Source organism: Geotrypetes seraphini, chromosome 8, assembly GCF_902459505.1.
Source record: "Geotrypetes seraphini chromosome 8, aGeoSer1.1, whole genome shotgun sequence".
NCBI lineage: Eukaryota > Metazoa > Chordata > Amphibia > Gymnophiona > Dermophiidae > Geotrypetes > Geotrypetes seraphini.
The window spans coordinates 43,348,137-43,373,021 of record NC_047091.1 but is presented as its reverse complement, the minus strand read 5'-3'; the positions used below and the strand labels follow the sequence as shown (position 1 = coordinate 43,373,021).

The 24,885-nt window shown below is 47.0% G+C and overlaps 1 protein-coding gene across 3 annotated transcripts in view; it reads left to right on the top strand.

Moving 5' to 3' along the window:
- PRKD2 (protein kinase D2) overlaps positions 1-19,676 on the top strand; it is a 124,786-nt gene extending 105,110 nt beyond the window's left edge. For all 3 annotated transcript variants that reach the window (XM_033955879.1, XM_033955878.1, XM_033955877.1), the window contains exons 16-18: positions 10,133-10,400; positions 18,272-18,357; positions 18,612-19,676. In XM_033955879.1, coding sequence (XP_033811770.1) covers positions 10,133-10,400; positions 18,272-18,357; positions 18,612-18,830 — 573 coding nt within the window. In that variant the 3' untranslated portion in view covers positions 18,831-19,676. The remainder of the gene's footprint in view (positions 1-10,132; positions 10,401-18,271; positions 18,358-18,611) is intronic.
- The last annotated feature ends 5,209 nt before the right edge of the window (positions 19,677-24,885 follow it).

Here is a 24,885-nt window from a genome sequence, read left to right as displayed (position 1 = left end):
AGGAAGGCCGTCTGTGTGAGACAGCAAGGAGAGCTCTAAGGGTAAGAGGGAGGAAATTATTCTGTTTCCATTGTTGGTGGGAAAGCTCTGGAGGGTAAGGTTTACAGACACAGCTGCCCCCTCCCTGCAGCAGTCACTGCCTTCCCAGTTTCCATCTTCCTGGATAGAGGTGGATCTCTGTAATCTGTCTTTTCTCAGATTTAAATTAAAAATTTATTAATGTGTATTATGAAGAAATGTTTAAGATTTCATTATTTTTATATATTTCAAAGTGTCAAGTGTGATTGCTAGCATAAGTATGGATTTGGAGCTATATAGTTCACATCTGGTGGGAGTCTTTTAAAATTGAGATTTATTGGAAACAAACATTAAGGAGTAATCTAGAAAATGAGTAGTGATTGCACTGGATTGGAATCTCAAGACATTCCTCTTAGGAATGTTGGTCAGGGAGAAATATGCTTTACTGGAAATTAGGCAATTTCTGATAAGAGCAAAAACTCTCTGGAAGGTCTCCATCACAGAGAGATTTGTAATATGTTTGCATAATATGTTTTTTTCTATAGCATCCCTCCAGACCGGCATAGACTATGCACCTCTACCAGCAGGACCTCTACACAGAATTCCTGACTTCTAAGTTAGCTATAATTAGGCTGTGCCATCCCCCTTAGAGTTGATCTATTCTCATTCTCTAGCAGGTGGATGTGGTAAGTCCGTGCCTTCTCAGTGTTAGAGCTAGGCATTTTCAGGAAGGGAGATGGTTGTTTGTGTTTTTTTCTTTTTCTCCCATAGAGGGGTCTGTTTTTTATTTATTTGGTTTGGTTAAGTAAAAAAAAACAAAAAACTTCCCAGGCAGAGTCGAGCATCTTTTGTGTTGCATTTCTGTTTTCTGCAGCCTTTTTCTCTGAGGTGTGTGTTTGTTTTGTGTGTGTTTTGTTTTTTGTTTTGGTTTGGACTGTGAGAGGGGACTGTGAGAGGGGAGCACCTTAAGTGGACGGCATGCTCCTGCTAGGGAATTTATGCAGCCAGCGCCTGTAAGTATTGTGCTCATGCTGGGAGCATATTGAAGTCAGAAATGGAGCTGAAGCAATTGGAGATCTCAGCTCATGGGGGTTCAGTTCCAGACATGAGTTCTTCTGAATTTTCTTTGGTGCCAGCTCTAGTTTTTGTGGGAACTGCTGCCATTGTTTCAATGGTGGCAGTTACTTCAGGCACTGATCAATCTCTGCATCTTGAACCCACAGCCTAGCCTGGTCTCAAGCTGGGGACTGGGGCTCAGTTCGCCAGAGCTGCGGGAGACTTCTCCCTGGATTTAATATTAGCCATGTACAGGGCCTTTCTACATGCACAGGTTGGCAGGGCATGAGGAACAGGTGAGCCCAAGTTCAGGTCTGGCAGATTCAGCATCTTCATTGACCATACCATTAGTTTGGGAGGAGGAAGGCTTGCCCGAGGATGATATCGTTCTCTCTGATAAGGAAAATGATTGGCCTGTTGAGGACCCATTGCGTCATGGGGATCACAGTTTAGCAGAAGGATGGATGGAAGATCTCTCACTAGGGGAGGACTCCTCTATGTCCAGGATTTTTACCATAATGAACTCCAGGAATTGATTGATCATGTTTCTGCTGTCTTGTGTTTTGAGGAGGAGTAAAGGAGTCTCACCATGTCACGGATGTGTTGCTCAAGTGTATCTGGAAAGCTTACAAGACCTTTCCTTTGCATCAGGACATCGGAGATGTGATTCAGGCGCAGTGGAAGGGTCTGGACACTCCTTTCCGCATAGCTCCATTGGTGGCTCACCTGTATCCCATCCTTGATCTTGACCGAATCCTTGTGTTTGCCTGTTGATGTGATGATTTTGGTAGTTGCGAAAAAAGAATATGGTGCTTATGGATGGTGGTTCCACTCTGCAAGATCCCCAGGATCATAGGCTAGAATCTCGTGAAACTGAGTTTTAAGGAGGAGGCCGTGGCCTGTTTCCTTTGGGCTCAGCATGTGTTGGATAGAGAGGTCAATGATTGATCTTTGGTGGATCAAGAGGTTGCGAAGATTGAGATGGCAGTGTTCTCCCTAGGGCCTTTTAGCCGGGCGCTCCGCCCAGCTATCATCAGATCGTGAATTCTGCTGCCGCCGCTGCTGCTCAACATTAAAAACAAACAAACCGGCTTGGATATTCCATACCTTAGCCCGTAGCGAACTTATGCTCCGGGGCTCTAACGTGTGCATGCCGGCTTCCCTTCTCTTCCCTCCAAAACCGGAAGTTATGTCCGGGGGGGAAGAGAAGAGAAGGGAAGCCGGCATGCACATGTTAGAGCCCCGGAGCATGCGTTCGCTATGGGCTAAGGCGGGAGACAGGTCTGTGAAGCTTACAATTTGCTGTTCTTGCTGCCGGGTCCTGCCTACTTTCTGTTTCTGCAAAGGCAGGACCCGACAGCATTTCTCTAGAACAGGGGTGCCCAATAGGTCAATCGCGATCTTGGACCGATCAGCCTTTCTCTCCCCGATGTCAATTCTGCCGTCAGAGAGGAAGTTCTAGCCAGCCAATCGCTGCCTGGCTGGGCCGGAACTTCCTCTCCGATGGCAGAATTGAAGGGGAGAGGAATGCTGGTTGGCCCGACGCAGGGAGAGCTTGGGGTGTTGGCAGCTTTGGGGCCTGTTATCCGATGGCGGCAGTGGCTTGGGGGAGGGCAGGGAGAAAGAAAGAAAGAGGGCAGACAGGGAGACAGAAGGAAAGAAGGGAAACAGAAAAATAGAAAGGGGGCATGAAGAGAGAAAAAAAGAAAGGGAGGCAGGGAGAAAGAAAGGGCAGGGAGAGAGGAAGAAAAAGTTGGGGGAGGGAATGAGGTCTGGAGGAGAGGAAGCATACAGGCTGAAAGAAGGGAATAAAGATTGGATGCACAGTCAGAAGAAGAAAGTGCAACCAGAGACGCATGAAATCACCAGACAACAAGGTAGGAAAAATGATTTAGTGATAAAAATGTGTCTGAATTTATATCTGCGCTCTATATTTTACACTATGGTCCCCTTTTACTAAACCGCAATAGCGGTTTTTGGCGCAGGGAGCCTATGAGCGTCGAGAGCAGCGCTGGGTATTCAGCGCAGCTCCCTGTGCTAAAATCTCCTATCGTGGTTTAGTAAAAAGGGAGGGGGGTATTTGTCTATTTTTATATGGTTGTTACTGAGGTGACAGTGCATAGAGTCATCTGCTTTGACCTCTGAAAAAACTCCAGAATAGGAATGATAATTAACATTTTCTATGCGTAAAGTGTGCTTTGTGGGGGTTTTTTAAATTTTATTGTTGGTAGATCATGTTGACTTGGTCATTTTAAAAGTAGCTCGCAAGCCCAAAAAAGTATGGGCACTCCTGCTCTAGAACATTGCTCCTTAGTTTTATCAAGTGGTGCAGTTAGGGGCCAGCACTTTACATCTTATCACCTCATTCTTTCTTTTTTTTCTCCTCATGTACAGCACGGTTCTTTATTCTAAGCAGCTCTGGCACTAACAGTACTACGGGTGCCTTATGCTACTTTTACTATCACTTGCAGTCAGGTTCGACATTTTATCATTGTTTTGGTTTTTTATTTAGTTTTTTACCAGTATTTTCATTTATTTATTAAATCAGCCTTTTTTAACAGCCCGATGCCCTTCCCCTATCAGTGTGCATCCAATCCACTGCTGACACTTTTTTGGCGCCTCTTTCAACGGATCAAATATCATAGCCCCACTGTCACGTGTTTACATTTATTCTGCTTATGAGTTTCTCATCAGTGCAGAGAACTTTTCGGTAAGTCCATTTTACTCTCCCTTTTTTACTTTCCCGAGTGCTGTGGTTTTATTCTTTGGTTTTAATAGAAGCTCATTTGAACAATAATTTAGATCTTTCCCAGGTTTCACTTTTCATCTACCCGGTCGGCTTGACTTTGAGCTATCGGCTTATGTTTTCAAGATACACTCTGTATTATCAGCTGTTCATTTCCCATACGTTTACTTTTGCCCTGTTTAGGTCTATATAGTCTAGGCATACTGTTTGTAACCAGCCATCATTTTAAGTATGTATATGCCCTCTTTTGGGGGGGGGGGGGGGTTAAGTTCTTTTAGCATGTTATTTCATTAATTCTGAGTTCAGTGTTACAATATGTTCTTGGTTTTTAGTTTACACATTATTTATTCTTTTCTATGATATGTTCACATTGTAATTTTACTCAAAAGTATAAAGAGGTATCCATATTTCCATTCAAGTTTCATCATGGTGCTCTGGTTTTGGCTCCAGTATTTATCACTTCCATCCATCATGTCTGGCTATCTGTTACTGTTTCATATTTTAAAGACTCACTCGTTATAATTAGCAGTGATCCACATGTCTCTTCACAATGGACATGTCCGATTTTAGCTTTTGAATCTTAGTACTATGGGTTTGGTCTTTTCTGGTTTCCTTTCTGTAGTCTGCTTTTCGTCTGGAGTCTTTTGAGTTTAGAATTACATTTTATGACATAATTTTGTGGTTATAATTGTATGACATGTCTAAATCGGTCAATTTATCCATTCTTTTTATTATTTTTTTGTCCCCTCATACAGTGGCAGACCGCCCCGGGTGCCAGCTCTAGGGGGGTACACAGCCGGCTGGATCCAGAACCTTTCGAGCTGCTCTAAATGGAACCTGCACCTCAGCGCAGCTGTCGTACTTATTCCGAGGCAGAGTCGGCAGCCGCACTGAAGTGCAGGAAGGTCCTGCGATGACTGCATTTGCCGCCTCTGCCTCCGGAAGACGTAAGTGATGTCGGAAGGGGTGGACCGACAGCTGCAGTCATTGTGGAACCTTGCCGCAACTCCCTGCGTCTGCCGGCCCACCCTCTCCAACGTCACTTACATCTTCCAGAGGCAGAGGCAACAGAAGCAGTCATCAAGGGACCTTGCTGGTTTGGAGGGAGAGAGGAGCATAGAAGGGTGGTGGAGGGAGAGAAAGGGGGCAGATGCTGATGGAAGTGGGGGGAAGGGAGAGGAGAGAGTGAAATGTCAGACCATGGTGGTGTGAGAGAGGGAAGGGAAGAAGAGGAGAGAGATGCCAGACCATTGGAGGAGGGAAGGGAAGAAGATGGATGCCAGACTAATAGGGGTGAAGGGAGATGCCATATAGAAGGGGCAGAGAGAGGGTAGACAGTGAATGAAAGGAAGAGCGTGACAAGACTATGAGGAAAGCAGAAACCAGAGAAGACAATGTAGAAAAAAATTATATTTATTTATTTTTTTGCTTTAGGGGAGATGCATCACTGTTTCTGTGGTGTTGCATTGTATGCAGAGTCCAGCTTCTTGGTGGTTCAATTTAACCTTTGTCTACGTTTTTCTATTTTATCCCCCCTTTTTACAAAACTGTAGAGTTCGTTTGTTTGTTTTTTTAGCACCGGCCATGGTGGTAATTGCTCAGAATTAGAGAGTCTGAGCTGTTACCACCATGGCTAAAAACCACACTACAGTTTTGTAAAAGGGAGAGGGGCTAGTTTGTGATTACATATTCCATACTAGGCGAAGGTGTTTTCTACGTTCTGTGTGTTCGAAAGACATGGTTTTCAGTTAGGATTGACTGTGTAGGATTGATCTGTACTAGTCTGGCTTGTTTAGTTTTACAATGGGTGTATTGATGTACTGCTCACTGCAGTAAGTAAGATGCTGCCTTTTCCTAGGTACACTCTTGTGTGATGTGTGGATTTTTATTAAAAATCATGTTTTTCATACAGATGGGGAGGGGTGTCAAAAAAATGATGGGCCTCGGGTATCACATATGCTAGGTATGCCACTGTCTTCATAGTTTATATCTAATCCACAAGCCTGCTTTTAGGACCTACAGGGTATGTATCCCTCTGATTCATGACAATTTCATTTCTCATGTTAACTTAATCCATTCTTTTTACTATACAACTGCCCAGATAAGCATCATTCTTTGGCGTGATTGTACCTTGAAAACTAATGGCAACAGTGTTCTCCCCAGAAATTTTTTCCAGCCATGAAAAACATTTGCTGCATTTAGTGTGCCACAAAAAACATTTGCTCCGTTTAGTGTGCTAGAGTTTAAAAAGTTTGAGAGACGCTGCTCTATACCATTTGAAAGAGGGCAAATATCTAATTACTCCCTTCTAGAATTGGATACTTCTTAAATTTAATAAAAATATTATGGAACAAGTGTCAAACCTTAAGAAAGGCAGTCATATTGAGCATTGGAAAATAACTAATAATAATTAACTAATACAAATAGTACACATTTAGGGCTCCTTTTACTAAGCTGTGATAGCGGTTTTACCGCGCGCTTAACTCACACAGAATTGCTGGTGTTAGTTCTAGCTGTGTAGCGCGGCAATTCTGCACGCGCTAAAAACGCTTTTGCAGCTTAGTAAAAGGAGACCTTAATTTTCCCCACCACCAAATTTCCCCGTCCCGCCCCACCCGGCTATTTTTTCATGACACCCAGCTGGAAAAAATTTCTGGGGAGAACACTGAGATGGGAACTAACTGTAATCTATTTGTTATATCACACAGTAACGTACATTCAATTTAATATCCAATTTGCAAGTTCTTCCAGAATTAATCCAGGTACCTCTCCTCCCTTGTAACCAAAAACAAAACCCCAAAACTGTTGTAACTTCACTGGAAATGTCCAGTTAGCTCTTTTGTAATCCGCCTTGAACTGCAAGGTATAAGCGGAATAGAAGTCCCTAATGTAATGTAACTTACTTCCTTTTGGATGCCATGTAAGATTTGTTACGTTCTTCAGCCAAGAGCATGGCACTTAGTATTGCAGCCCGGAGGTTGTTGTGGCTTTGGGGTTGGTCTTCAGATGTGGCATCTAAGTCAAAGCTCAGTCAGTTTCCTTTCAAATGGTCATTATTGTTTGGTGAAGACTTGGCAAAGCTGGTGTGGAGTCTAAGTCCAAGGTCCCTAGGTTGCCAGAAGATAAAGGTTGGTTGTTAGTGGTGGATCAGATAGGGGCTATTTCCATGAGTCTCAACATTATAGGCTTGGTAGAGTTGGTGCAGCCGCTAGAGGCCAGTATCTTTGGGGAGATCGAAGAGGTCAGGATTTCAATACGGTCTTCTCCGCTGCCCCTCATTCTTCCCAAAGAAGGTGTGCAGGTCCATGGTTCCTGTCTGAGCGAGGCTAAGGGATTTCTATCAGAGATGGACCCAAATAACCAGTGGATACTGGATACGATTTTACAATGGATACGCCTTGAAGTTCACTCGACCTCTGTTGGATGCCGCCACCTGCTCCCCATGTCAGGCAAGGGCTGTTCACCCAATCCTGCAGAAGTTAACCTCAAAGCTATAGTGCCAGTTCTGCTTCCCAAGATGGGCCTAGGTCGTTATTCCGTTTACTTTGTTTTGCTCAATAAGGAGGGGTGTCATCGTATATCTAGATTTTCAGAAGGCGTTTGACAAGGTTCCACATGAATGTCTACTTTGAAAAATTTTGAACCATGGAATCGAGGATGATATACTCACGTGGATTAAAAACTGGTTGGCGGATAGGAAACAGAGAGTGGGGGTGAATGGACAATACTCGGACTGGAAAAGCGTCATGAATGGAGTGCCGCAGGGATCGGGCCTGTGCTCTTCAAAATATTTATAAACGACTTAGAAATTGGCACGACGAGCGAGGTGATTAAATTTGCGGATGATACAAAGTTATTCAGAGTAGCGAGGACACAGAAGGATTGTGAAGACCTACAAAGAGACATAACTATGCTTGAGGAATGGGCTGCGAAATGGCAAATGAGGTTCAATGTGGATAAGTGCAAGGTGATGCATGTCGGTAACAAAAATCATATCCACGAATACAGGATGTCCGGTGCTATACTCGGAGAGAGCCCCCAGGAAAGAGACTTGGGAGTACTTGTAGACAAGTCAATGAAACCGTCCGCACAATGCGCGGCAGCGATGGCAAAAAGGGCGAACAGAATGCTAGGCATGATTAAGAAGAGGATTATGAACAGATCGGAAAAGGTTATCATGCCACTGTACTGGGCCATGGTACGCCCCCACCTGGAATACTGTGTTCAACACTGGTCGCTATACATTAAAAAGGACATAGTACTACTCGAAAGGATCCAGAGAAGAGCGACAAAAATGGTTAAAAGACTGGGGGAGTTGCCGTACAACAAGAGGCTAGAGAAACTGGGCCTCGTCTCCCTTGAAAAGAGAAGACTGAGAGGGGACATGATCGAAACATTCAAGATATTGAAGGGAATTGACTTAGTAGAGAAAGAGAGATTGTTCACCCTATCCAAGGTGAAGAGAACAAGAGGACACTTGCTAAAGTTGGAAGTGAAAAGATTCCGTACAAACGTAAGAAAGTTCTTCTTCACCCAGAGAGTGCTAGAAATCTGGAATGCTCTTCCGGAGGCTGTTATAGGGGAAAGCACCCTTCAGGGATTCAAGACAAAGTTAGATAAGTTCCTACTGGAACAGAACATACGCAAATAAGGCTAGACTCAAATAGGGCACTGGTCTTTGACCTAAGGGCTGCCACGTGAATGCACTGCTGGGCACGATAGACCACTGGTCTGACCCAGCAGTGGCAAATCTTATGGGTCTTTTCTGCCCATGTCTCTTCTGATCAGGTAAAGCTCAATAAAAGTAACATACTAGTGGCACAGTGTGATTGATGCAATACAAAATGCTGCAAAATACACACCTTGCACCTACATAGCAAACATGCCATATCTAAGCAGCATTGCTGAGACTCGAACAGCACCAATTCTACTAAAATACAACAGTGCAAATATTACACCAGCCTTGGTACTTGTCACATGTTATGACGATGTATCATCCATGTCGATCATTGAGATCTGAGGTAGCATTGTGCCTTTCTGAGGATAGGATGCAGCAGGTAAAATATGCGAATACCAGAGTCATGGCCATTTCAGTGGTAGGAATGAGTGTTTGGAACAATCTGGTTGGACAATTAAGACTGATCAATGATGCACAGAGATTTTTAAAAAGCTTTCAAAAACATCATAAAAAGATAAAAACCTTTTTATATGATCCTGTTTAAACTTATTTTTAGCATGATTTAATGTGCTTAAACTGACTTTTGTATTTCCCATAGTTTGTTTATGGTTTCTTTTGATGTAACTCGCCTTGAACTATTTGGTATTAGTGTGATTCACAAATCTTGGATTAGATTAGATTTCTATTTGTAGAAGTTTTTTTGTTTAGGTGAGTGAGAAGCAATAACTAAAGGAATGAAGTAGATACAGGATGAGTAGATATTATTCAAGAAATCCTTGAAGACAAACTAGCACCACAATTCTCTGAAGCAACTCACTCCACTCTTCAATTGCTCTGGAAATGACCAGATAACTCCTTTTGTAATCCACCTTGAACCGCAAAGTAATGGCAGAATAGAAATCACTAATGTGATGTAATGTAGTATTATACTGTCTAGTATTTTTTGTCTGCTGTGCTTTTCATTTTGTATTTTTGGATCCCACTTAGGTTTAGGTGGGCTATAAGCCTTTTAAATAAATAGAACACCATTACACTACCTGCTGGGAGGTGGAAGTTGGAAACAAGATGGACTTCTTTAGAGTCTTTATCATATAGTACATGCTAGCAGAAAACATCACCTCAGCTATACAGACAGATCCTTACCAAACACAGAATAAGTGACTGGAATAGAAAAAATACAGAGCTAGAAGCACTAAAATGCCAGACTCTGCATGCAGTATTACACAGGAAGCGTTGAAATAAAAATGCATCGCTTCCTGTACTATGCAAAATACCAAGAAAGGAGAGAGGCATTTTTTTTCATCAAAAATAAAACATCTCTGTGGGTTTTGTACTGCAATTGTCCTGTTTCTAATTGCTGTTTTTATGGTAACAGTTCTGTTTTTTTGGATATTCTGATGTATATTTTGATTATGTGGTATTGTTGCTTGACCTGTTTACTGTTCGTGAAAATTTCTAATAAAATATATTTGAAAAAGAAAATAAAACATCTCCCACAACAGTGAGCAGAAGAAACTGTAAAGCCTGCATCACATGTATAAATTTCGCTAAGAATTTTTTTCCTGAACATGAAGCTCTCAAGTTCTCTCCTTTGTAATCCTGTCCTCCTTCTAATCCCCCCTTTCTCTGTCCAGGTGAAGCTTTGTGATTTTGGCTTTGCTCGGATCATTGGTGAAAAATCATTCCGACGATCGGTGGTTGGGACTCCTGCATACCTTGCACCTGAGGTGCTGCTGAACCAGGGATACAATCGCTCATTGGACATGTGGTCTGTGGGTGTTATCATGTATGTCAGCCTAAGTGGGACCTTTCCCTTCAATGAGGATGAAGATGTCAATGAGCAGATCCAGAATGCGGCCTTCATGTACCCTGCCAATCCCTGGAAGCAGATCTCTGCTGGAGGTGAGATTATAGAGATGCATGTAGGTGGAGAGAGGTAGATAACTGGATGGAAGCACCAAGTGGATGGAAAGGAGTAAAAAGAATGTATGTGAGAAGTTCCTAATGAGAGCTGGATGGGTGTCTTATGACATGAGGATTTAACTATAAACTTTTGTTGTATGATTATTTTTTAAATCGACTTCTACTAGTCCTGAGCGCTAGAGTTATACATCTGAACCCATAAGTTGCTTGCAGAATGCTGACAATCATCTTTGAATTCTGCCTCCTTCCCAGGCAGCTGCTCAAGGCCATCCCCAGTTTTTTCTGCAAGTTGCTCAGAAGTGTTTTTGCTCTGCTCTGTGTTTTGTTTTGTTTTTGGATATTTTTTTCTTAGTGTTCAGTTGGAGGCTTAGTGACCAGAGGCTCCCAATTGTTGGGACCTCTGCCTGGGAGAAGACGCAGACCCTTGTTGTGGAAGTCTGCAGCTAGCAGGATTAGCCCTCGGGGACACCCAGCTAACCAGCCTGCTTTTGTATTTTTTGGAGCTCATAGGCCATCCCCCTGCGTAGCTGCTCACATTCCTAATTTATCAGGAGCTTGAATGCAGGCCATTTGGCTCCATCCTTGTTTTGACCAAGCTTAATAGTGGGCCCGCTGTGTGGTCCTCTTCCCCTCTGTGGCGGATGGTTCAAGTCTCGGTCCAACATTGGTCTGACTGGCAGCTCAAAGACCAACTTCATCCGGCGAACCTGTGAGACAGAGTAGTTCTCCATTTATCCCAGCTGCGCTCCTAAGCTGAAATAGGCAGGCACATGCACAATGAGTAAGACTATTAATAGCCTATGAGGAAAATGAGGGGGGTCTCTGAAAATGAAATTTAAAGGTTTCTGCAGCAAGAGCCAAGGTCTCCCACTTCTCAAACCCCTTTCCCTGCATTTTATTGTGCTTCAGGGGAGTCCCCAAGGGCCGTTTTGGCATGATTTTGCTGATGGTGGCCATCTTGATTTTAAGCAATCTTTTTTTGTAATGCTTCCATTGGCCTCAAAACCCCTTGATTTTATTTAAACTTGTTAGGAGTGGACCCCCTCAGGCCTTCCTACCCCTGTATCCAGGTTTGCAGCTGAGGAGAGACTATGTTCCACTTGTGGCAGAGTTTGTGGGGGAGGGGCCAGAGCCTTGGTTTCAGCCTCCCTTGAGTCCTCTAGGACAGTGTTTTTCAAACTTTTTACACCTATGGACCGGCAGAAATAAAATAATTATTTTGTGGACCGGCATCGGTCCGTGGACTGGCGGTGGAAAACACTGGGCTATGTCGTGGGCCAGACCCCGCCCATCTCTACCCAATCTCCACCCCAGACCACGCCCCCATAATAGTACTAATTGCACCTTGCACGTCCTGTGCCTCATCTGGAAGCCTTCCCTCTGACGTTGCAAAAATATTAGATTAGATATATTGCACTAGAAAGAAATTAGGTCTTTTTTGTAAATGAGTCTAGTAGTCCTGAAGCCCTGCCCTGTAAGTGGGCTTTATCTACCTCCTGCCTTGGGATTAGTTTGAATTTGGAGACTTCTCTGTGTCTCCGATAAGCCAAAAAAAATCAAACAAACACAACACAAAAGAAAGTAAGGTCTGGTCTAAGGTTAGATTCACTAAGCAAACCAATCGTGTACAGATCGGTTTGCCACCCAATTTTACTCTAGCCCAATTCACTTACCTCTGTGCCGATCTGATTCTGATCCGTGCATGCAAATGAGGGGAACGGCATGCAAAGTAGGCAGGGACGCGATTCATTAAAGAAATTTTTGAAACTGACTTGGCTGGCCGATCAACACAAAAAGCGACTGCTGGGGACCAGTCACAAGCATCCTTTCCGACTGTCCTTGGGCCTGAAATCCGAGCCCTGCAGCCCATCTCTGCTGCTCTGCTCTTTCCAGCTGAATTTCCCACACAAACGCCCCTTCCAGCCGAGCCCTGCTCTTGCCGCCCTGACTCTCCTGCTGCCCTTTCCCACAGTGCAAGCCCGTGGTTTTAAAGCGGGGCTGCACTGCGGAGAAGGGCAACAGAGAGCAGGAGAGTCAATAATTACCTGGCCCATAGGGACAGAGTCTTCACTGCTGGTAGGTTTATGCTCTCATACAGGGACACAGACTTTATTGTGTGGGCTTTCCTTCCTTTAGCCCTCCCAATTTGGCCAGAGTTCAGACAGAGTTAGCCCCATCTCTGCCACTCTGCTCTTTCCAGTCAAATTTTCCACACCAACACCCCTTCCAGCCGAGCCCTGCTCCTGCCCTCCTCCTGTTGAGCCTTGCTCTTGCCGCCCCAACTCTCCTGCTCTCTGCCGCCCTTCCCCGCAGTGCGAGCCTGTGGTTTTAAAGTGGGGCTGCACTGCGAGGAAGGGTGGCAGAGAGCAGAAGAGTCAAACATTGCCTGCTTTAAATGCCAGGAATCGCCCTTCCAGAGCAGGAGAGTCGGGGCCAGTAACAAGAAAACAACCCTCCCCCCCCCCCCCCGCAAAAACGAACACCGAACGCATGCGTAGACCATCTACAGGGAAAGCAGATAGTTTGCGCATGCGTCAGGATCGTACACTAGCGATCCGTGCGGTCGGAGGGGACACTCCTCTGATCATCCTCATTTAAATTTTATTGTTTGGTGAATTGGTCGGGCCTGCACAGATCGGGCACGGAAACGAGTCTCTACTTGATAGCAGGACATGTGAGTAGCTACAAACTCTATACAATATAGTACTAGTGCTGGTTGCACTTAGTTTTGGTATCTGTCCTCATTGTTACAGAGCAGAACAGAATTGTAATGTTGGGGATTTTCTACCCCCTTCCTAGTTATGTCTGTCATTTACAGTACTACTTGATTGCTTTTGTACACATTGAGGGGGCAGGAGCAGCTCCTTGGGAAGGAGATGGAGTTAAAAAATGATTGACAGCATTATGCAAGCAACTTGCGGGTTCAGAGGCATAATCCTGGCATTCAGGATTACTAGACACATCTATAAGAAAGAAGATAATCGAGGTAAGAACCTAATCTTTCTATCAATGATCCAGTAGTTCTGGCAGCAAACTAACATATGTACTAGTCTTTTGAGATTTGCAACTCCTTTAAGTTTTGTTTTGGTTGTTTTTTTTTTTAATTTTGCAGCCATAAACTAGAATTCTGTTAATATCTATGAGAAGTATTAAGAGTTTTGTGGTCTTTAGAAAATGTTTAAAAGCTTGCTTGTTTTAGCAAGCCTTTGGTTCTTTATTGCACTCTTGATTCTGGCAGTTGATATGAATTTAACGAAGATGGCATCTTTTCTTGCTTGTGTTTTGAATTTTTATTTATTTTATGCATTGTATTTTTTATTTTATAGTGTGTATTTTGTACCCCAACTTGAATTATAGATAGTGCAGGCTACAAATTTAAAAAAATAAAATGATAGCTTGCTGATGAAAACTAGTGTCAAAAAAGATAAAGGAAAGATCTGTGAAAAAGGTGGTAAAATAAATATCTATAATAATAAAATGCTAGCCGCGCATGCGCACTCTCGCCAGTGTTCCCTGAGATCTGACCTGTCGCGCTGTGCCAGCGAGAGTGCGCATGCGCGCTTAGTACATCATTGGCGGGGATGGAGAGAAGCAGTGCTGCTGGGTAAGGGGCCGTCCTCGCCTGCCCCGGCTTCCTGGTCACACCGAGACCAGGGCAATCTCAAGGCGCAGTGGCCCTGCTAGGAGTAGGGTAGGGAGGAGGGCTTTGAGGCAGGCGGCTGTCGGCGGAGAGCAGCCGAATGCAGGAAGCGGAGCGGCCAAGTAAAAAAAACCAAAAAAACAACCAACCGAGCAAGCCGGGCTGCTGAGAAAGCGCGGGAGGCCCAGGCCGGGCTGCAGACGGGGACGGAGCTGGGGCGGTGAGCCTTCCCTGCGGCTGTCCACTGAGGCGAATAGCTTTCCCTCTGCTACAACTTCCTGTTTCCGGCAGGAGAAAGAAGTTGCGGCAGAGGGAGCGGGACATTGGAGAAGCAAACTTTTGGGTGGTGTTGGTAACTTCAGAGACAGGTTTGTAGGTCAGACGTGGGGTTGGGGCGTTTGAGAATGAGGGAGAGAAGTCGGGCCGCAGACAGTGAGACTCGGGAGAATGGGAGGAAGAGATACCAGACCGTGGGCAGAGCAATCCACGCGCTTTGAATTCAGGTGAAGAGAACTGTTTGGGTTGTGAGGGCAGTGAAATGCGTGTGACTTGGTATCTCTGGGTTATCTGTTCTTTAAGGCTGGCTGAGTTTTGCTTAATATCTGTTTGGAAGGTTGAAAACAATTGCTATTGTCTTTAAAATTGGCAGTCTGGATGATGATGTCAAAATTCAATGCAATTCAGAGAAGTGTTGTGGGAGAGGGAAATGGAGGGGGAGGGAATGCTGCTTTGGCTGCTGCACAGGGAAGTGGTGGGAGAAAAATGCTGCTGCATAGGAGGCAGAGAGAGAGACAGATAGATAGAAAGACAGACAGACAGCGGGAGGAAGTGAGACAGAAAGAAAAGAAGAAAAACACAGGGGCAGGGAGATACACAGAAAGACAGACAGACAAAGGGGGCCAGGGACAGAGACAGACAGAAAGAAAGACAGCGGGAGGGAGAGAGAGAGAGACAGAAATAAAGACAGACAGACATATATTCTAGCACCCGTTAATGTAACGGGCTAAAATACTAGTCGTAGAATAAATGTACATCTTTACAAAATAATACTACACCATTCAATAGAAATACTTTTCCCAAAGCCTCTTAATAGAAATTTATGTTGTGGGTACTCGTTTAAAAGGGCCCTCAAAAAAATCTTATTGTATATACATCACTCAGGCTTAATCATGGTAGGGGGCTACATTCATCATCACACCCACAACAATTTTCAGATTTATAGTTGAACAGATGTTCAAAGTTCTTAAATCGCAAGAGGATTGTGAAAATTTGCAGGAGGATTTTGCGAGACTGGGCTTCAAAATGGCAGATGATGATTAATGTGATCAAGTGCAAAGTTGTACATTAGGAGTCACTGCCTAGGAAAAAGATCTAGTTGTCATCATTGAGGATATGTTGAAACCCTCAGCTCAGTTTGTGGCAGTGGTGACTAAGAAAGCAAATAGAATGTTAGGAATTATCAGGAAAGGAAAACAAAGATGAGAATGTTTTAATGCCCTTGTATTACTCTGTGGTACAGCTCACCTTGTGTGGTTCTAGTCACCACGTCTCAAAAAAGATGTAGTGGAATTAGAAAAGGTATAGAGAAGGGCAATAAAAATGATAAAATGGATGAGACAACTTCTCTATGAGGAAAGGCTAAAGTAGATAGAGCTCTTCAGCATGGGGAGGACAGCTCAGGGAAGATATGAAAGAGAGCGTTAGAATTTTGAGTGAGTGGAAATGGTAGATGTGAATCGTTGGTTTATCCTTTTAAAAAATACTAGGACTAGGGGGCATGCAATGAAGTTAATAAGTAGTAGATTTAAAACAAACTGGAGAAAATATTTCTTCACTCAACATGTAATTAAACTCTGGAATTCCCTGCCAGAGAATTTAGAAAATGCAGTTAGTTTTACAGGGTTTAAAAAAGGTTTGGGTAACTTCCTGAAATAAAAGTCCATAAGCTTTTATTAAGATAGACTTGGGGAAATCCACAGCTTATTCCTAGGATAAGCAGCATAAAATCTATTTTACTCTTTGGGACCTTGCCAGGTACTTGTGAACTGGATTGACCACTGTTGGAAACAGGATACTAGGCTTGATGTCCTTTTGATCTGTTCCAGTATAGCAACTCTTATGTTTGTATAAAAAGGATTACCACAAGCAGTCACAATTTGGCTGTACTTTTCTTTACACAAATTTTGGGAATTTACAAGAGAATTATATTTTGAGTTCACCAATATTCCACATTTATGTATGTGCTCAACCATGGCCAAGCAAGATTTCGCCCCACTCGCAGGTTCTTTTCCAAGGGAGAGAGCTTTCTTAAAGTGATCCTTTTAAAGTTTCAGCTTTTCTCAGCTATCACTAAAGGTTCTATTCTATTCCAGGCTACTTATGGCAGGACTGTCCTCCCTGGGCTCTCAACCTATCCTTGGGCTAGATTCACTAACTCTCCTATCTGTGTGCAATCCGTTTCCGTTTTTCATGTAGGCCGACAAATTCACTAAAGGCCTATATGTACATGGGGGACGATCGTTAACACACCCCCTACCCACATCCAGGATCACTAGAGAGCGATCCCCGCTCATGCGCACACCCTGACAGTAGAAGCAGCCTCCTGTCACTGCTGTCAGGGCTCAGCCCTGATCTCTCCTGCCTGCCCTGCTCTGCCCCGATCTCTCTTGCCTGCTCACTGGACTCTCCTGCTCTCTGCCGCCCTGCAGTGCAAGCCCATGGTTTTAAAGCAGCCCGGCCCACTCACCCTGTGTACCTCTAGAACGGTTGGGAGCAGGAGCGGTGCCTGGTCCCTCCTGCTCCTTGGGACAATGCTCCCTCCATCTTTGGGAGCAGGAGGGGTGCCCGGACCCTCCTGCTCATACACCAATCTTTAGGAGCAGGAGGAAAGTCCTCCTGCTCCTTTTCCTGCTCCTCCGGCTGCCGCCCAATATCAGCCTTAGGCCCCGCCCCGGTGCATTATTTGATGCATGGGGAGGGGCCTAAGGCACTGATTGGCTGAGGTGCCTCAGCCAATCAGTGCCTTAGGCCCCTCCCTGTGCATCAGATGATGTGCCAGGGTGGGGCCTAAGGCCGCTATTGGGCGGCGGCTGCAGGAGCGGGAGGACTTTCCTTCTGCTCCTGAAAATTGGCCTAGGAGCAGGAGGGTCCGGGCACCCCACCTGCTCCTAAAGATGGAGGGAGCCTTGTCCCGAGGAGCAGGAGGGACCGGGCCCCTCCTGCTCCCAACTATTTTAAAGGTACAGGGAAGGAGGTGGGTGCAGGCAGGCCAGAAGGCCCAACCAGGGGTGGGCCGGGAGATGAGGGTCCTAGGAGCAGGAGGGACTGAGCACCCCTCCTGCTCCCAACTTTTTGGTACCGGGGGTGAGTGAGCCGTGCCGGGAGGGGGGCGAGGGCCGTGCCGTGCCAGTCATGGGGAGGGAAGGTGAGGGCCGTGCTGGGTGGGGGGCTGCCGTGCCTCAGCACCGGCAATGTGGCTTTTTTTTTTAAGTGCTTATGGCAGGAGGGAGTTGGCATCCCTCCTGCTTGGGGGGGCGTGTTTTCTTCGTGGAGGGCCGTGTTTGTGTGGGGTGGGGGTACATTTTTTTGACAGGCCTGCCTGTCTTTTTTATTAATATTTTTTTTATGGGGCAGATATTTTGCGTGTGTAACACACACAAAATATCTGTGCCATGGAAAAAAATTAATAAAGAGATTGGCAGGTCTGTCAAAAAACCTGCAGACCTGACGGTAACTCAGTTACCGACAGGTCTGCAGCAGTTAGGTTTGCTAATAGTAAAACCCGATTCAAAATAGCCAAGCAATTGTTAGTGAATCAATCGCTTGGCTATTTTGCAAAAGGTGTTGCTAATTTGCATGGGAGGTTCAGGATAGAATCGCTACAGGCATTAGTGAATGGGGTTGGAGGGAAATTTGGTCGCTAAGGTACACGATTGATTTGCTTAGTGAATCTAGCCCCTTCTCCATTCCAGTTCTGGATGGAATATTGGTGGTGAACTCAAATATCCTCTACACACATTTAAGAATTTACAAAAGATAAGCACAGCCATTTGTGGTTGCTTGTAGTAACTCTTTTAATGTAAATTATTTTGTGGTCTTGTGTAAATGAAGTGAAGGGGTGTGGGGATAGTAGTAAGCACTATAATAGAGCAAGAGAGGTCTAGGATTTTCTCTCATGTTACTCACATGGTTGCTTTTCCCTGCTCCACAGCCATAGATCTGATAAACAACCTACTTCAGGTTAAGATGAGGAAGCGTTATAGTGTGGATAAATCTCTCAGCCACACCTGGTTGCAGGTATGGACCAGAAGGGATAGCTGGGTGATGTACCTTTTTCATGGATTCCTTTCTCTCTTACTAAGAAGACTTTGTTCACCATTTTGTGCACCTATCCTCTCTTATATTGCTATTGCATGCACACCCTGGTCTCTGTTTTGCTCAGTCCTGGGTTTCTGTGTCTTACTCTTATGCACACATTCATGGGTCTTTTCAAATTCTGCATATTGTCATGCATATACACAGAGGTCTTTCTCTCTCTCTCCCCATTCTAGGATTATCAGACCTGGCTGGATTTGCGGGAGTTGGAGGGGAAGTTTGGGCAGCGTTATATCACACATGAGAGTGATGATGCCCGTTGGGCACAGTTTGCTGAGGACCATGGCCTTCTATATCCACCCCATCTGAGGGTCCCACCATCTCGGATGCCTGAAGATCAGGATCTGGAGGATAATGAGATGCAGGGGTTGACAGAACGTGTTAGTATCCTGTAAGATGAGAACACTTTGGGGAGAGGGCATTTATCTGCACAGGAGTGCATGTCCTTTGGTGGCTCTGCATGCATGGGGGAACATTCCTATGTACAGTCCTGTTGTGCTGCATCCCCTGCTCACTGGTGGTATCTCCGTTCAAAAATGGATCCTTGGATTCAGGAAAGGTTTCTCTACAGGACTGATGCTCCTCCTTACATCTCTTTATAAGAGGAACCCAATCAGGCTGTAAACCAGCAAAAACATTTGTACATGTGTAGATAAAAACACTTGGTTTAGTTTGATCTGCAGTGTATGGGATGCTAAAGGTATGTGATTTGGTTAATGGCCTCAACCCAAATGAATGAGATGGATTTTGTCCAAATAGATCAACAGTTGCTTCCTTTTCTAGCAGTAGCTCCCCAACTTGGAGATCTATGGAGGAGTTTGGCTGAGAACAGAGTACCTATCTCCAGCCCCATGCCTTCCTTGCAGTGTACAAAGCTTGTCTGAACTCCCTTCTCATGCCTTCATGGACAGTAAAACAAAGGGATCCTTCAGCTATAAAGGTAGCTAATATACCATATGCTTTAATGCAGATTACACAATCTGAGAGAGAGCTGTGGCTGGGACTATCCGGCTCCTCTGGAGAGCAGTTGTAAAATAGTAAACATACCTAAAAATTCCAAAAATAAACAATCCAGTGTTTGAAAAGGTCTATCTTCTTTTCCCATATTTCATGGTAACATGGTGAATGATAGCATATAAAGACCAGCATGGCCCTTGTTGTCTTTCCAGGGAATACCTAGCTTGCTTGCCACCCAGGGCAAAGCACCCACCTCCTCCATGTGCATTACCCCCACTTCCCCTCCTCCCAAGCAAAAAGAGGGTGCATCAAGCAGTTGCAGAGCCATAATCTCCATGTGTAAGGCTGTGTGCTTCGCTTGTCCTCTGTAGAGAGCTGCACGGGAACGGGGACGACGGGAATCCCGCGGGACCCGCGGGCATCCCGCGGGTTCCCCCTTTGGGTCACGGGGATCCCGTGGGGACGCCCCCTAGGGTCGCGGGGATCCCGTGGGGACGCCCCCTAGGGTCCCGGGGATCCCGTGGGGACGCCTCCGAGGGTCGCGGGGTTCCTGCGGGGCTGGATGTACTCAGTTGCGCGGCTCTTCTCCCTACCTTCTCTGCTTGCAGCACAGAGCCGAACGGAAGTCTTCCCGACGTCAGCGCTGACGTCGGAGGGGAGGGAGGGCTTAAACAAAGCTGGATGTACTCAGTCGCGCGGCTCTTCTCCCTACCTTCTCTGCTTGCAGCACAGAGCCGAATGGAAGTCTTCCCGACGTCAGCGCTGACGTCAGAGGGGAGGGAGGGCTTAAACAAAGCCCTCCCTCCCTCCGACGTCAGCGCTGACGTCGGGAAGACTTCCGTTTGGCTCTGTGCTGCAGGCAGTGCAGATAAGGAGGAGAGTAGCCTCGTGGTTCCAGTGGCTACCAAGGGAGGGGGCGGTCCGCCCCGCCACACCCCGCCCCGGTTGCAGCACAGCCGGCCAGGTCCCCTTACTTTTGTGGCACTTCCCCGACCGACCAACAACAGCCCCGGTCCGACAATCCTCCCTGCCCTGTAGCCGCGAATCTAAATTATCTTCTTACAGCAGCTGTAATAAGGTAATTTAGATTCGCAGTTAAGGGCAGGGAGGTTTGTCGGACCGGGGCAGTTGTCAGTCGGTCGGGGAAGTGCCACAAAAGTAAGGGGACCTGGCCGGCTGTACTGCACCCGGGGCGGTAGAGAAGGAGTGGGGAGAAGGACGCTGAAAGGCCATGGGGAAGACGGGAGGAGGGGGGGAAGGACTCTGAAAGCACTTGAAGACAGAGGAGGGAGAAGGACGCTGAAAGCACATGGGGAATACAAAGGGGTGGAGAAGGACGCTGAAAGGCCATGGGAAGGGCAGGGGGGGAAGGACTCTGAAAGCACTTGTGGAAGACAGAGGGGGGAGAAGGATGCTGAAAGCACATGGGGAAGACAAAGGGGTGGAGAAGGACGCTGAAAGGCCATGGGGAAGACAGAGAGGGAGAAGGACGCTGAAAGGACATGGGGAAGCAGAGGGGGGAGAAGGACACTGAAAGCACATGTGGAAGACAGAGGGGGGAGAAGGACGCTGACAGAACATGGGGAAGATGGGGGGGAGAAGGACGCTGAAAGGAAATGGGGAAGAGAGAGTAGGGAGAAGACACTGGCAGGGAAGAAGACAGATGCCAGACTATGGGGGAGCGGAGAGAAGAAGATGGGTGCCAGACCAATTGGGAAGGGGGAAGAAAGGGAGAGGCACAGTAACAGAGCAAATGGAAGATGCAGAAGGAAGAGAGACAGTGGATGGAAGGAATTGAATGAGAACATGAGGAAAGCAGAAACCAGGCAACAAAGGTAGGAAAAGAATTATATTTCTTTTTTTTTATTTTGCTTCAGGATAAAGTACAGTGGTGCCTCGCATAACGGACGCCTCGCACAGCGAACGCTGCGCACAACGAACTTTATGTCTTGATCCGTACAACGAACTTCGTTTCACACAACGAAGTCGCCCGAGCTGCATCCTTCCGCGCAGGCACTGCGCTTAACTGCCCTCTCTCCGCCTGGTTCCCTCTTGCCCCCCCGACTCCCCGACACGATCGGGGCAAGAGGGAGCTCAAGCCCTCTTGCCCCCCCCCGACTCCCCGACACGATCGGGGCAAAAGGGAGCCCAAGCCCTCTTGCCCCGCCGATTCCCCGACACGATCGGGGCAAAAGGGAGCCCAAGCCCTCTTGCCCCGCCGATTCCCCGACACGATCGGGGCAAGAGGGAGCTCAAGCCCTCTTGCCCCCCCGACTCCCCGACACGATCGGGGCAAGAGGGAGCTCAAGCCCTCTTGCCCCCCCGACTCCCCGACACGATCGGGGCAAAAGGGAGCCCAAGCCCTCTTGCCCCGCCGATTCCCCGACACGATCGGGGCAAAAGGGAGCCCAAGCCCTCTTTCCCCGCCGATTCCCCAACTCCCCGACAATATCGGGCCAGGAGGGAGCCCAAGTCCTCCTGGCCACGGCGACCCCCTAACCCCACCCTGCACTACATTACGGGCAGGAGGGATCCCAGGCCCTCCTGCCCTCGACGCAAACCCCCCCCTCCCCCCAACGCCCGCCCCCCCCCCAAGAACCTCCGACCGCCCCCCCAGCCGACCCGCGACCCCCCTGGCCGACCCCCACGACACCCCCAACCCCCTTCCCCGTACCTTTCTGTAGTTGGCCGGACAGACGGGAGCCAAACCCGCCTGTCCGGCAGGCAGCCATCGACGGAATGAGGCCGGATTGGCCCATCCGTCCCAAAGCTCCGCCTACTGGTGGGGCCTAAGGCGCCTGGGCCAATCAGAATAGGCCCGGGAGCCTTAGGTCCCTCCTGGGGGCGGGGCCTGAGGCACATGGGCCCAACCCGACCATGTGCCTCAGGCCCTGCCCCCAGGAGGGACCTAAGGCTCCCGGGCCTATTCTGATTGGCCCAGGCGCCTTAGGCCCCACCAGTAGGCGGAGCTTTGGGACGGATGGGCCAATCCGGCCTCATTCCGTCGATGGCTGCCTGCCGGACAGGCGGGTTTGGCTCCCGTCTGTCCGGCCAACTACAGAAAGGTATGGGGAAGGGGGTTGGGGGTGTCGTGGGGGTCGGCCAGGGGGGTCGCGGGTCGGCTGGGGGGGCGGTCGGAGGTTCTTGGGGGGGGGCGGTCGTTGGGGGGAGGGGGGGTTTGCGTCGAGGGCAGGAGGGCCTGGGATCTCTCCTGCCCGTAATGTAGTGCAGGGTGGGGTTAGGGGGTCGCCGTGGCCAGGAGGACTTGGGCTCCCTCCTGGCCCGATATTGTCGGGGAGTTGGGGAATCGGCGGGGCAAGAGGGCTTGGGCTCCCTTTTGCCCCGATCGTGTCGGGGAGTCGGGGGGGCAAGAGGGCTTGAGCTCCCTTTTGCCCCGATCGTGTCGGGGAGTCGGGGGGGCAAGAGGGCTTGAGCTCCCTCTTGCCCCGATCGTGTCGGGGAGTCGGGGGGGCAAGAGGGCTTGAGCTCCCTCTTGCCCCGATCGTGTCGGGGAGTCGGGGGGGGCAAGAGGGCTTGGGCTCCCTCTTGCCCCGATCGTGTCGGGGAGTCGGGGGGGCAAGAGGGCTTGAGCTCCCTCTTGCCCCGATCGTGTCGGGGGTGCCAGGGACTACACGGAGTCACCCACCGTACCACCCGATTCGGGTAAGCGCAGGTATCGGTGGGTGGCTTATTTGCGGGGGGGTGCCTTATTTTACATTTTTTTCTAAAAAGGGGGGGCTGTCTTATTTGATGGCCCTGCCTTATCATCGGGGAAACACGGTAGAAAAAAAAAAAAATGAACAGTTAAGTCCCAGTTTTTGCCGCTGAGTCTCTGCCCTCTCACTGTAAAATTAGACTCTACTTAGTCTGTCTTTAAATTTAAAAAATGTGTGTTGTTTTAAAAAACAATTATGTTTTTAGATGTATCTAAATAAAAATAATAACCAAAAATTTATCTTTTTTTATGTCATCTTAGCATATTTTATGCTACAGAACGAATTATTTTGTTTTACATGTATTCTTATGGGAAAACGCGTTTTACACAACGAACGTTTCACATAACAAACTTGCTCCTGGAACAGATTAAGTTCGTTGTGTGAGGCACCACTGTAGTATATTAGTTGTGTTGATAAAAATTTATAAACATTAGAGGCTCTGGTAGAAACCCATTTGCAAAGTATGTATTCTTCCCAATTAATATTTTCAAATTAATAGTCTTTTTGCTTATTTGTAAATGGGTTTCTACCAGAGCCTTTAATTCAGTAGCATAATTAAATGAAATAACTATTTCTGAAGTTTATATGGACGGGCGGGGACGGAGGGGATTCCTCGCGGGGACGGGTGGGGACGGAGGGGATTCCTCGCGGGGACGGGTGGGGACGGAGGGATTCCTCACGGGGACGGGTGGGGACGGAGGGATTCCTCACGGGGACGGGTGGGGACGGGTGGGAATTTGGCGGGGACGGGTGGGATTTCTGTCCCCGCGCAACTCTCTAGTCCTCTGTCCCAGAACAGGAAATTGATGATGGGGGGGGGGGCAGGAGACCAGCAGAGCAGACAGCCATGTGTGTGTAAACTGTGGTCCTTATTGCTTGCACCTAGAATGGACTGCACCCACTACCCTACTAGAGTACTGAGAGTCCCTAATGGTAGGGCCCCTCCAGTTAAGACAGTACTTCCACCCTTCTTTGAGATCTACTATGACCAGAGTGGGTGCTCTCTTTAGTGAGAGGAGGAGTAACCTAGTAGTTAGTGCAGTGGACTGAGAACCTGGGGAACTGGGTTTTGATTCCCACTGCAGATCTTTGTGACTCTGGGCAAGTCATTGTCCTAGATACAAAATAAGTACCTGTATATAATATGTAAACCATAAGAACATAAAAATAGCCTTAATGGGTCAGACCAATGGTCGGTCTAACCCAGTAGTCCATCCAGGTAGCCCATCCATGGTGGCCAATCCAGGTTACTGGTACCTGGCAAAAACACAAATAGTAACAACATTCCATGCTTTGAATGTAACCACAGAAAGGTGTCATATCAAGTCCCATCCCCTTTCCCTGGTAGAGGTATAGATTTTTTTACAAACAAGTTGCCATCTTTTGGGCTGACTTCTGTTAAAAGCATTGCCCCATCTCTGGTGGTGACTGGAGTACCTTTATAAGGTTCAAGGTTTATTAATATTTGATGTATCGTTGAATCTGTTTACAAAGCGATGTACACAAGTAACAACTTGGCCTACAGATAATGAGCAGTAATGCAGAGGTATTGCCTTCAGACAACTGGATATGATGCTAATTTTCTGTAGTTACCCTGATAAATACTCTAGGGCTGAAAATTTGCCTTCCATGTAGTGGCCTCTAGGGCCAGATTCTCTAATCTCTGACAGCACAGTAAAAAAAAAACCAATACTGTGGTGGGAGCAATTTTTGTTTTATTGGTGATTCTCAGCACAAATATATGCATTCTATGTGTGCGGAAAATCACTGGTTATGG